The 14,194-nt window shown below is 32.5% G+C and overlaps 1 protein-coding gene across 10 annotated transcripts in view; it reads left to right on the top strand.

Annotated features, from left to right (window-relative positions):
• Positions 1–14,194, top strand: part of KTN1 (kinectin 1) — a 104,351-nt gene that overhangs the window by 77,891 nt on the left and 12,266 nt on the right. For 6 of the 10 annotated variants that reach the window (XM_012757949.2, XM_012757944.2, XM_012757945.2 and 3 more), the window contains 8 exons: positions 976–1,066; positions 3,119–3,205; positions 6,781–6,870; positions 11,003–11,083; positions 12,223–12,312; positions 12,440–12,532; positions 13,767–13,838; positions 14,068–14,151. In XM_012757949.2, the coding sequence (XP_012613403.1) occupies positions 976–1,066; positions 3,119–3,205; positions 6,781–6,870; positions 11,003–11,083; positions 12,223–12,312; positions 12,440–12,532; positions 13,767–13,838; positions 14,068–14,151 (688 nt within the window). The remainder of the gene's footprint in view (positions 1–975; positions 1,067–3,118; positions 3,206–6,780; positions 6,871–11,002; positions 11,084–12,222; positions 12,313–12,439; positions 12,533–13,766; positions 13,839–14,067; positions 14,152–14,194) is intronic. The other 4 variants (XM_076004015.1, XM_076004013.1, XM_012757951.2 and 1 more) reach the window with 1 other exon arrangement.

The raw sequence follows: 14,194 nt of genomic DNA, 5'->3' as shown, positions 1-14,194 counted from the left end.
TGTTTCAACGTGTTATGTAAACCATATTAAATATATCAATAAGTGATATAAGTAGTCTAAATGTTCTTCCATCTTGGTTTGTTTACAAAGTTATTTACTAGATTAGACTTATTTACTATTAAATTGAGTATTGACTATATAGATAGAGCAAGGGTCAGCAGACATTTCTGGTAAGGGCCCAATAGTGAATATTTTCAGTTTTGTGGAACACATAGATCTGTTTCGTATACATTTTTTAAAACAACACTTTAGAAATATATAAGTAGCTCTTAGTAAAAGCAGCTCTTAGTTTGCCAACCCATTGTGTAAAACCATGTTCTTAGGGAAGAGCTATTTGTGATTTAACTTTCTACCCAAGCCACACTCGGCTATAATAGAATCCAATTGTGAATCTTTGCTATTGCTTTCTGCAAATAACTAAGTCATTGGACAGGACGAGGAAAAAACATGAATCCTGAGATTGGTGTGGTCTGAAAATTACAAGAAAATACCTAGCTCACTTTAATATGATACTTTTGTTGTAGATTAGGCACTTAAAGTCAAAACTGATTTCATTGATTTCTAAAAAAAGAATAAATATATGTATATATTATATATATATTATATGGGACTGCTTCAAGGTCAGTTTAACTCCTCTGAAAATAGCTACTGTACTGATCCAGGTAAAAATAGAAATAACTATAGCAGTTCATATATTCATGAACTGTCTCTTAGGGGATAAGATTTCTCTTTAGCATAAACCTTGGCATATCATATTGTATGCAAAAACTTAGTTTAAAATTATTTCTGAAATTAAGCATTCATAGAATAGGCTTTCTATGGTAAAAAGTAGCTAAAATATTAAGTTAATGCACTTTTCAAAGCATTATCTACTTGGTATTTCTATTTTGTAGTAACAACTGTTGAAAGATAGGGATCTAAGTTGTATTACTGTTTTCGTAAAATCTTGCTATATGTTTTCATGTTCTGATTTAGAATTTCAGAAAGAGAGAAAGAAATAAGTAGTCTTCAGAATGAGTTAGATTCTTTGAAGGATGCTGTTGAACACCAGAGGAAGAAAAACAATGTAAGTGAATCTTCATCAAAATGAAGCTTTCCTTTTTAGTACTTCAACACTGAAATAAGGTTCAGTAATTTTTTTTTTCTTTGTATCCACTTTTACTTTAGATTTCTTAGTCTTTGTAAGAAAGTACTATTGTTTTCTGGGTGTAACTTTTTGGAGGGTATTATTGGAATAATCATTTTAATCTAGAGCAGATTTTTTTTTAATAAGTGAAAGGACCAATTCTTAAACTTGCAAATACCATTTTAAATATTGAAGCTATAATTATGCTTTTAGTTTAAAAAACAAATATGTGATTGACTTTTTGTTGGACTTTTATTTGGAAAAATAATTCTTTCAGCTCAGTATTTAAAAATCAAAGGCATTTCCTCTTGTTTAGATTGAGCTAGTCTTTTTGTAAAGTAAAAGTAATGCCAATATTCAAACCCAGTATGCTAAATAATGAAGCTTTTTGAGAGCCTTCTGGAACCTCCCTTTTTAACTGAGAGATGGTTCAAATTTTGATAATTGTATTAGAAGCCTTAGAACCTGAATACATTTATACTAAAACAGGAAGAGATAGTGTTTTAAGAAATACAAATTGTAATACTTAACACTGAATAGACAAATAATGAATTTAGGTGCATTTCTTAAATCCTCTCGTACCTATAGTAGAGAGACATCTATAAGTAGAATTCAAGCATTCTTGCTAGAGAAGGTATTATTCTGACTTGAGCAAGGCTAATGAAATCTAAGGGGGTATTGACAATAAATGGATATGTGTTTTCTATTGTAAGTTAAATTTTTCAAAGTTTGTATTGAATTGTTAATTTAACAACTTGGCATTTTCTTGCACTCCTGAGTTTGTCAAAATTAGGTACTTGAATTGCCGTTTCTGTGTTTGTGCAGTATTACTAATGGCATTGCTTAGCCACAAAACTTGAGGTGAACTTGCCGATATACTGTTAACATCTTAATTGTGTTTTATTATTGGGATTCTGAGATAAGGAGGGCATGGTAATGCAGTCTAATAAAGCAGCAGCAGCGCTGGAGGCACTGAACCTATGGGAAAAGAGCCAGGATATTGGAGGCCAGCAGATTGCAGCATCATTCTGATTCTACTTCTGCCACGTCATTTGATGTGTACATTTGACCAAACTTTTTATTTAACCTACTTGAGATGTGGTTTCCCCATTTATAAAATGGGAATAAATACCTTTTGGGGTTGTTGTGAAGATTAATGAGGATTTGTGAAACACCAAGCACAATGTTTGGCACATAATTAAGCATGTTATAAAGGGTGATTATTAGCTTTTTTGGTTTGTTTTTATCTGTTTAGATTTCTAATTTCGAAGAAAGATTGAGATATATCAGATTGTTTTTATATTTACTAATGAAATAGTGTTAAAATCTAGATCCTTCAGAGCTCAGTTTTTAATGACCTCTGTTTATCCTCCAAGAGAATGTGTTTTGTACCTTTCTAGCCTCCCTGTTTACCTTGGTCAACTAGTTCTTACAGTTCATGTCAGGTTGTTAAACAACATACACATTTGACCATGCCAAGAAAAGATAGAACACAGTGAGTTACTGTGGCATTCTTAGGTAGATTTGAAATGTGTTAATGTTATTAAAACAGAAAAAAATGTTATGGTGCAGTGGAAAGTCCCATGAGTGATAATGGGCCTTGTTTAAAAGTCATATGTGCAGCTTTTTGCAATACTTGTGTATTTGCTCTGTCTTTAATCCTCTAATGTTGGTGTATCCGAAATCATATTTGTAATCTTGGTTTGTTGTGTTTACTTTTGATGCTTTCTTCTTTGTCACATGTGCACAGTAATTATTTTAAAAGCTGGCATATTTGGTGTGTATACTAAAACATGGAAAGTGAGCATCTTTATTTTCTCATTCAAACTTCTAAACATTGCTTTTCATTTTTTTGCTAATATGCATATTTTCCCATTGAAATACTTTTGCAGTAACCAGCATTTAAATGCAGTGCAAAAATACTGATGAAGTAAAAAGCAAAAATCTTTCAATAATGGAAAAACTGAAATCATTCTTTCTAAAAATGATTAGGACCTTCGGGAGAAAAACTGGGAAGCAATGGAAGCATTGGCATCAACTGAAAAAATGCTGCAGGACAAAGTGAACAAGACTTCCAAGGTTGTAATGCTAACTCCTAGAAACAATCCACTTACTGAACAGAGAAAATCTGCAGCTTGTATCAAAATCAGACTAAAGCATTTAATTTTACTGCAATTTAAATATAAAATCTCCTTACCATCCACATTAATCATCTCTGTCATCTCTGCTTTTTTCATCTACCCCTTGAAGCTTTAATTTTGGGCACACTGATTTGTGGTGATTTACCTAATTGGGCTTTGTTGAGCACTACTTTAAGCTGAAGAGTCTCAGAAGACCTTTGTTAAGTTCTTGTCAGACAGTGCACATCTATTGGGTTGGTTAAAAGGACTTTGATGAAAACTCTAAAGCAAAAAAATATAACTGAATTAATAAATACACCTGAATACATAGGATGTACTTCAGATGCACAGTAAACTAGGTTTTTTGTGGGCACTCCAAGATGATTCAGATAAGATGGAAAAATGTTGACAGTCTTAAATACAGGAAATGGTTCCTTAGAGGTGGTGGACTTAAACTTTATACATTACTGGATAATAATGATGCATGTTTTGTGTTTAGTATGTGTTTAGTATGAAGTATTAGTATCAAGAGAGAATTTTCTTGATCAGTGTGTGTAAAGTACTCTGTTTTAGACATAATATGTCTTAACATGTTTTAGACATAATATCTACCTCTGTCTTCAAAACAATGGAGGATGTTCTCTTTGAGCTCAGGTTGTTCCATTGGGTATGAATTTTTTTCTAATGAATTTAATGGAGAAGTTATTTTTAAAGATTGAGAGAATTCATTTTGCCAACCAGTGCAGTGAAGTATTTTGCAATTTTCCACCAAGAATAAATGTGGAACAGAAACATTGAATTTTGCAGATGGGTAAATGAAGGAACCTATATGATTAATTTCAGCATTCTGAAATTTTGTGTGTTAAGGCAGTCTATTGAATTTTAACACATTAACTGCCATGAGAGTTGTATTTATTTAACTCATTCTAGGTTTGACCCCGGGGCCTTGTGAAGCCTATATAAAATCTTACTTGATGTTCTTACTGTTAAAATTAATATTGACAGTTTAATTCTAAAAACATGGATTAAATAAGTCAATAAATTTTGATTTTCTATTTGTTTGCCTTTAAATTACACTTGAAGTTCTTATTCTGTTTTTATAATAAAACACTGTGGCCCTAAGGAAAAGTTTTTGTTTTTTGGTGTGGCAATGTGTTAAATACAAATCTTAGTGATATTTGAAGGACTTTTTTTTAGCACAAAATAGTTTTATGGTTTTTTTTTCTAATCAAGAATGTTTGTAGTTTTATTTCTTTTAGTATAATGGATTTATATTTACCTGTATACTCATTTACCTGACTGTAATTTTCACTAAAACTTAAATTTGAGACAGCTGGTATATATTGGGACCATAGAAATTTAGGCCAGAGAATAGAAATAATCTAGGCCAGGTTGGAAACTGTCGTTTCATTGTGAGTAATTGCAATTGTACAGTCATTAATTTCGGCAATGAAGGTTCTGATATGGTTTCTGTTTTTTTCTCTTAATATTGCTTTTCCGTAAGAGCTACCTTTTTACTTTTGTTAGTGAGATTAAGTATCTAGGAAGGTGCTACTCATGACGTTCCTACAAGAAATTATTTGCCACTTGCCAGTCCTTCTTGCATATTATGATTCTAAAAGAAAGCTAGAATTTGTACTTGATGCCTTATTGCATAGCTTAAAGATATGCCAAGGATAGAATTCAGTCTTCTACATTTCAATAGAATTTAGACATAGACAGTCTTTGGATGGCATAGCTGTAAAGTGATACTCATTGTCCCAGTGTCACAAATTGTGCTGTAAAGAGAAGAAACCATGTAAAACACTTTTGAGTGTTTTAGATGCTAAAAATAAGTAATAGTCAACTTATCTAAAATCTAACAGAGGATGATATGCTGTCTTTCTAGGATTATTTTTGTAAGTAGTAAATATTCTTGAGCTCCTATAAATGACAGGTTTACATGAAAGATACTTTATATATTTTGCTTAGATAGAAATGATAAGGAAATTATAGTAATGCAGTTTTCAATATTAGATTTTTCTAGGTTTTAAAGTAGAATGAAAATTGGTATCCACAGCTGAACTCTACTATATCAAATGAAAACTTTTTAAATGAAATTGTTAGTACATGAAGAAAGTAACTTTTCATCTTTGTGGCTCTTGATTGCAAGTTAGATACTTACTTCCTTTAGTTAGTATTTTTTCCTTGGGAAGTTTTTAAAGAGCATCTGTTTCATAATATCTTTCCGTAATTGATCTTTAAAAATTGTTCTAGCACTTCTCTGGTCAAATAATAAAAATTACCTCTTAATGTCTCTGAAGTCTAATTATTTTTCTTGAACGAATATACCTTATGCAGTTAGGTGTATTCCTGAAAATTCGTGGACTTTATTGAATTCTAGAAAATACCTTGTTAAAACATCTATTTTAAAAATGCTGCCACTAATCCTTAATTAACAGCTTTTTGTGTGTGTAGAATATGATGAAATTTCTAGCTTTTTAATTGTGTAAATTTAGATTTTTATGTGATCAGGTTTTCTTAAATTGAAGTGTATATACCTTGACTCAATAATAGATTTCAACATTCATACCTAAATGATAGGGGAAAGATATAGTTGAGATGTTGCTAGCTTGCTTGCCTTCTTGTCACCTGTTGAACTTTAAGTGTGTTTTGAGATGATTTTCTTGGCCTGGTTTAGATGTAAATTTTTATAGATGTCATTTTTTATTTTGTGAAGATAGTTTGAATATTAGATTTGTTTTTTTGCATTTGATGAAGTCTTTACCCTAATTTTGACAAACCATGGTTTTTAGTTTATAATTGATATCCGTTAGACTTGAATTTAAAACCAGCAAATTTGGACTTACACATTTGTAATATCTTCAAATTTATAGCTGACAGAGTCCATGTACAAGTGTCAGAATTAGTCTTCTTGATGCTTGGCATTAGTGATGTAATATGCTGTCAGTTTTTCCTTGTTCTGTTTCTTCTTTTTCCCATTCTTGCCACTCGTCAAATTTTGATCGTCCTTTTTTGCTTTGTTTAGCTTAAATAGCTTCACTTAACCTTGAAGCTTGAACTGAAAGTTGCCATTTTAATCCCATGACATGATAGTCTGTGAGTGATGCATTTTTTTTTAAAGATTTACCAGCCAATAAGCCTCAGTTACATGTATCTGAGCAACATTATTTAGTATAGTTAGTTTATAAAGTTTTAGCAGTAAGAAATGTTCTTTATGTGTTTATGTGTGTTTTTAAATTGTTCCTGGAGAGGCAAATTGCTTGATTTCCAATGCCAAGGAAAATGTCCATATTGTCAGTCAGATATTGCTAAGACATTATTTTCTATTCAGGATGCTTTAGAGATTTTGCAGATTTTTTCTTATGGAAGCATTTTAATATCTTAAAATGGGAGATTTTAACATTTGTCAGTATTATAATAATTTTTAAAAACTTTTTCTTCCCTTAGAACTTAAAAGACCATAGCCTTTTCTTTCTTTTTTAGAAATTCTGTAAATCTTGTAAGTTTGATTTGGTACATCTTTTGCTTTAGGAAAGACAGCAACACATGGAAGCTGTTGAGTTGGAAGCTAAAGAAGTTCTCAGAAAATTATTTCCAAAGGTGTCTGTCCCTTCTAATTTGGTAAGACTAATTTATTATTTGTTAATAGCAGCACTTTGTTTCAATAATGTGCTAATTCTAATATTTCCCAGTATTAACCTAGGGTACTTTTGAATGGTTAAGATAAATAACTTGATTCAAGACTCATTTTTATTTATTTATCTGATTTTTTTTGTATTCTATAAAATTTACATATGAGACATTGTTTAGAGGATTATAAACATCATATTTGGATAAGAAATATTTTTTGTTTAATAAAACCATTAATGTAATGTTCTTAATGGCTTTATTCAAATAGAACTTAATTTTAAGCAGTTGTTGCTTTTTTTTTTTTTTTTTTTTTGAGACAGAATCTCACTTTGTTGCCCAGGCTACAGTGAGTGCCGGGGTGTCAGCCTAGCTCACAGCAACCTCAAACTCCCGGGCTCAAGCAATCCTACTGCCTCAGCCTCCCGAGTAGCTGGGACTACAGGCATGTGCCACCATGCCTGGCTAATTTTTTTTCAATATATATATTTTTTAGTTGGCCAATTAATTTATTTCTATTTTATTAGAGACGGGGTCTAGCTCTCGCTCAGGCTGGTTTCCAACCCCTGACCTTGAGATCCGCCCACCTCAGCTTCCCAGAGTGCTGGGATTACAGGCGTGAGCCACCGGGCCTGGCCAAGCAGTTGTTTCTTAGTTTTAGCAACACTTTATTTTTTAACATATTTGATACTAAGAACCAGCCTCTTTACGTTTTAAAACTCAAGATTTGGGTATCTGTTAATTTCTTCAAGCAAAAGTCTTGTGGGTAATGTACAACAACTTGCTTTACTTGAGGTTGTACATGTTTTAAGTGGGAGAGAAAAGTTACTTTGGATCAGAGAATTAATACAGTAAATATTCAAGGGCAGAGAAAGCTGTTGAGTGTGCATGTGAGTTTCCTAAAATAGAGTGTAGGTCTTTTTTTTATTGTAATGGAAAACTGTTCAAAAGTAGAGAGACTAACATAATGAAGCCCACTGTACCCACTATCTTACTTCATCAATTACCAATACATGACATCAGTACATAAACAATCTTGTTTTACTTCCCACCCTGCATTACCTAGATTATTTTGAAGGAATTCTGATATTTGAGCATTTCCTCTGTAAATATTTTGGTACCTATTTCTAAAAGATAAGCATCTTTTAAAGAAATACTATTGTTACATTAAATACTATATTATGTTCTTAATTTTGTATATCTAGTCTGTTTTTCCAGTTGTAATATAAATTGTCTATTTAAATTAAATAATTTATTGCAGTTGGTTTTAATCAGGACCCAAATAAAGTCAACGTACGGATTGGTTTAAGATGTTTCTTAGATACTTTTATTCTACTGATTGTGGGATAAACCTGATTGTTTTTTTAAACCTGGTGGTTTCCTATGCAGTTTTTCACAGTTTGGATTTAGTTGACTGCATCTCTTTGGTGTCAGCATGTTCTTATATCCTATAAATTGGTAGTCAGTAGAGACCTGATCAGATTCAGGCTTAGTATTTTGGGAGTACGGTAGTGTGAGGGCAAGACCACTTCATAAGGGGGTGTTACACACTTTCATCAGGAGATCTGTAAGGTCTGTTGTTATCCTTTGGCCCCTTGGAGCTTATTTAGGCTGGTTACCGAGTCCTTTTGACATAATATTGCTAAACTGTGATAGCTTCTACACTTTGTCATATGACAAGACGCTCTTCATTTATCAGACTTATTTCCTGCTCCAAGCTTGGAATCAACTGTACTTACAAGGAGCTCTGGCTCCTCTAGGTGTGAGTGCTAGGGGTGGTGTAAGTAAACTTAATGGCCTGTTCTGTATGTTGTCTGAGTTTAGCTGCTTGCTCTTAGATTATATCTACATATAGCCTGCATTTTAAATAAGGAGAGAAGATTATTTTGTTTCCATTGTAATTATTGAGAATACATTCAGATTTGATCAGTTTAGTAGATCTTTGCCACTTTAAGTTGAACTAATGAAATATCTTGTACTGGGTAAACATATATTAATAGATACACTGCTTACATTGAACCTAAGAGAAGGAGTTACTATTAAAATATTTTACATTTTTTCCTTTATGGCCATAACCTATTTTTGTTTCAGCTTTATATTTTATTAATGGAAATAATACTTGGTGATGTGTTTATTTGACAGTATTTTATGAGCCAAGAGTTAATATTGATTATTTCTCTTGTTCGAAGATCATTTAAGATCACCAGTGTTAAATTTTTTTTAACTTTTAGTTTTATTTTTTAAATTGACAATTATATATATATAAAGTACATAGTGATGTTTCGATACATGTCATGTATAGTGATCAGGTCAGAATCATTAGCATATCCAATGAATTCATTATTAGCAGTAAAGCTACCTACCCTCAGTCACCAAATCTTTTTGACACTAAATATTTATAAATTACCATAAGACATGGATGATATTATTTGCCTTTTGTTCATATATTTGTTAAAAGTTGAGTATTTCTGCATATAGTCTATTTAAGAAATATATTAAACTTTCTGTGCTACTTAGAGTTTAGCATTTTAGGTTTTTAAAGATCATAAGCTATTTACCTTATAAAATAGTAAGGCAATTAGCTTCATTAACATTAAGATAAGTTAACATAATTAAGAGATATAAAAGGGGTTTTGTACATGAAGTAAATTATTTTACTGTTTGCTATTGCTTAGCAGATCAACATAGGAGAAATCTAAAGTATATGACCTAGAAGGGAGATTTATAAACTTTAAGCAACTAAATCACTTTTTTTTATCTGATTTTAATTTATGTTGGGTCCCCCTATTTGAAGGTGTTAAGTAGAATTTTAATAGCCTACAGTTAGTCTTGGTTCGGATTTATAATGTGAGAATGTTAAATGGAGAGGTTTTTTTTTTCTTTTAACTAATTAGATATTAAAGGTATTATACTAGGGGGTGATTTCAGCATCTACTTTTGTTTTTTATTCTTATTTGATAGTTTATTGAGAATCCTGATTCAGCCACTTAAGTAAAGCTTTATATTACAGAAGTTAATAGAAATTTTATGAGAGTTACTTTTGCTTAAAATTAACTAAACCAAAGAAGAGGAATAAGAGGAAATTTGATTTTAAGTATCTGACAAATATTCTGTCAAGAGTTTAAAGTTCAGATAAGCATCAATAATTTAGAATAATCTAAAATTGAGTAATTGCTAAAACTATAATATATGCATTGTTTATATGAGCTAGCATGTCAGCACAATTAAGTTTTTGTTGGATTGAAATAAGTACTTGTGTATGCATATCATTTCTCATTATGATTTTAAAAATACTGTATAATACATATTTCTTAATTTGAATGAAACATTTTCAGAATCCCTGTATCACCTTCAGAGTCCTTTAAATATAATATCTTTGGTTGAAGTTTTACTTTATGAACTCAAACTACTTAGTTTTTGAGGACCATTTTACCTGAAAAAAAGTTTGTTGTTTGTTTGTTTTTGACATAGGCTCTGTTGCCTGGGCTATTGTGCAGTGGCATCATCATAGCTTACTATAACCTCGAACTCTTGGGCTCAAGCGATCCGATCCTCCTGCCTCACCACCCCTGAGTAGCTGGGACTATAGGCATGTGCAACCATGTCTGGCTAAATTTTATATTTTTTGTAGAGATGGAGTCGAGCTGTGTTCAAGCTGGTCTTGAACTCCTGGGCTCAAGCAATCCTCCTGCATCAGCCTCCCAAAGTGCTAATACTATAGGCATGAACCATTGTGCCTGGCCTGAAAAAAGTTTTTGAAAAATTACTCTTGGATTTTCTGTATTTTAAAGATTGAGTTTATAAGTCCTTGTGCTAGTAAGTAGTAGAAGCTACATTTAAGCCCAGATCTTCTACCTATAACTCCAGAATTTAGTTGCAAATATTTTTGGTTGGGATAGGTAAGATTTTATTTTGATGATAGCAAATAGGGATATTTTTAGTGTTTATTTTCAAGTATGGGTTGTGTTCAATTCATGCAGTAGTTACGTTATTCTTTGCAATTTCTAGCCGGGTGGTGTTGATGTAGGTTTCTTTTATAATAGTCTGATTTGGTTATTTGAAATGTTTGAGCTGTTTCATTTAGATAGTTTGTTTTGAAATTGATTTTGACTTTTCTCCCCCACAGAATTACAGTGAATGGTTACATGGATTTGAAAAGAAGGCAAGAGAATGCATGGCTGGAACTTCAGGTTCAGAGGAGGTTGAGGTTAGTTCAAGAAATGAACTATCTATATTTTAATCAAACACGGGCAAAAGAAGCAAATCAGAATTTGTCTTCTTGAGTTTGGAAAAGATAAAGGTTATATTATTAGTAGAATAGTGATCTTTTAAGAAAGTGTAAAGGGGGTTTCATTTTTTGTAAATTTTAGTGGAAATACTATGAGTCTTCCTTACATTTGATTTGTGTACAAAAGTAATGTTTGCCATTTCTTTAACTCTTAATTGTTTCTAAAACTGAATATTTAATTATCCTTTACTTTCTTTTTTTTTTTTTTGAGACAGAGTCTCGCTTTGTTGACCAGGCTAGAGTGAGTGCCATGGCGTCAGCCTAGCTCACAGCAACCTCAAACTCCTGGCTCAAGCAATCCTTCTGCCTCAGCCTCCCGAGTAGCTGGGACTACAGGCATGCGCCACCATGCCCAGCTAATTTTTTATATATATATATATTAGTTGGCCAATTAATTTCTTTCTATTTTTATAGTAGAGACGGGGTCTCGCTCTTGTTCAGGCTGGTTTCGAACTCCTGACCTCGAGCAATCCGCCTGCCTCGGCCTCCCAGAGAGCTAGGATTACAGGCGTGAGCCACCGCGCCCGGCCCCTTTACTTTCTTTTTAGCCTAGTTTTAAAAAGTAATGATCAGTTGAGATAAGTAGGTGGAATCTCACTGGTTTGTTGAGGCATCCCCAAATATATCATGAGAAGTATTCAGAAATCAAATTGGTTTTTATCCTTGGTTACTGAAATTGGAGGGATTATTACTGTTTTTTTTGTATCTTAAGTGGCATGAATAAAAGTCTCTTTCCCATATGTTTAGCATAGGTATTGTGACCTTAACTTCACATGTGGGTTTGCATTGACTTTACCACCTGGCTAAAGAAGCAAGCCTATTTATTACAAAATTGTTGAATATATTTTGTAATAAGCAGACTTAGTTTTATTAGTAAAAACCAAATGACCCCAAAAGGTCATTGAACTTCATTTTTCTACTTAGAAAGATTGAAATATAGTTTCAGTATAAAACAGGAAGTATTTATCATAATACATACCATTAAGTACTGAAACAAATTTGAAGTGCAAAACTTTCTGATAAAATTATAGAATTTTTCTTCATTTCATTCTTTGTAGGTTCTAGAGCACAAGTTAAAAGAAGCTGATGAAATGCACACATTGTTACAGCTAGAGTGTGAAAAATACAAATCCGTCCTTGCAGAAACAGTAGGAAATGATTTTTAATCTACATTTTTATTTTATTTTTAAATCATTAACATTCTTTCATGGCCTGAATAGTTTATCTTGGCATTAGAACATGAATTTTTCAAAACAACTATACTCTTGTCTGTAGGAAGGAATTTTACAGAAGCTACAGAGAAGTGTGGAGCAAGAAGAAAATAAATGGAAAGTTAAGGTTGATGAATCACAACAGACTATTAAACAGGTATTTACAAAGGAAAACCTGAGAGCAGTGGTTCTCATTGTGGGGACTGGACCAGCAGCATCAGGATCACCTAGAAACCTGTGAGAAATGCATGTTATTGGGCCTCAAACCATCTACTGAATCTGAAGTGTGGCAGGAGAGTGGGGGTAGCAATATGTGTTTTAGTGAGCCCTTCAGGGGATTCTGATGCCCGCCCAAGTTTGAAAATCACTAGTTTTTAGAGTACGACTACAGGGTAATGATTGAGAATGTAAAAGTGCTAATTATAGAACTACTATGTGATAACATAAGGTGAAGAATAATTCTAGGTTCAAGATTAGTTATATGCCCATCAATTTGTGAGTAGATTAATAGAATGTGGTATATCTATACCATGGAGTACTACTCAGCCATAAAAAAGATGAATTAATACCTTTTGCAATAATCTGGATGGATCTGGAGACCATTCGCCTAAGTGAAGTATCTCAAGAATGGAAAAACAAACACCACATGTACTCACTATTAAATTGGAACTAACCATTGAGCACACATGTACACAGGGCGAAGTAAAACTCAGTGGAAAACAACTAGGGGGAGGGAGGGAGAAGGGAGGGGGAAGGGAGAGGCAAAAACCTATTTGATGGGTACAGTGAACACTATTTGGGTGATAGGCACACCTGTAGTTGGGACTCAAGCATTACAAAAGCAACCCATGTAACCTAAAACATTTTTACCCCCTTAATATTTTGAAATTAAAACAATTATTTATAAAATATTGGTATTTAACCCATGCTGTAGAATTCAAGAAAAAGTTATTAAGTTATTCTTTTATTCATGGGACATGAGTGTTACTGTGCAACCTTTATTTTTCTCCCATTTCTTAAGTGTGGTAAAGAGTGCCATCTGTTACTTATTTTCTTGGGCCAACATGTGCAGAATTTAGAGTTCCTGATGATACTTTTGGGTATTAAATACTTTTGTTAATACATTTGGGTATTAAATACAGCCAATTATCAGTTAATTGCTAATAAAAAATTAAGCCCTTTTAGATGGGATGAATATAGTAGGTTTTGACCACAGTTTAAATCAGGTTAGATGTGATTCATTTTTAGGGTTTTTAAAAATTCAGTGTGACTTTAAGTGAGATGCATTTCAAAACTTCTGAAATGTCTTTTAATTGATTGAAAATTCTATAAGGTAGAGACCTCTTAAGTCCTTGGTGGTTTACATTGCCATGTAATTGTTCACGTTTCAGATGCAGTCATCATTTACATCTTCAGAACAAGAGCTAGAGCGATTAAGAAGAGAAAATAAGGATGTTGAAAATGTATGTTAATTGATCATTTGATTTGCAACCTATGGGCTCATTTTTAGCTTTAAGAATTGTCTGAAGATCTTTAAGATTACTTTTATCTAATGATAACAGTTATGCTGTTAATTATCAGGTGGTGGTTGAATTGATACGGTTTTATGTTCATAAGTGTCATAACTTTTCATTGTGGGGAAACATAAAAGGAAGTCTTCAGTGTGTTAACTTTTCCTTCTTGCATTGCTAGCTAAGAAGAGAACGAGAACATTTGGAAATGGAACTAGAGAAGGCAGAAATTGAACGATCTACATATGTTACAGAAGTCAGAGAGGTACTTACAACAGAATTTTTTTAAACTTGCGTCTCAATTCAAT

Source organism: Microcebus murinus, chromosome 6, assembly GCF_040939455.1.
Source record: "Microcebus murinus isolate Inina chromosome 6, M.murinus_Inina_mat1.0, whole genome shotgun sequence".
NCBI lineage: Eukaryota > Metazoa > Chordata > Mammalia > Primates > Cheirogaleidae > Microcebus > Microcebus murinus.
Note: the sequence above shows the minus strand (reverse complement) of the source record. Positions and strands in the feature narration are given on the sequence as shown.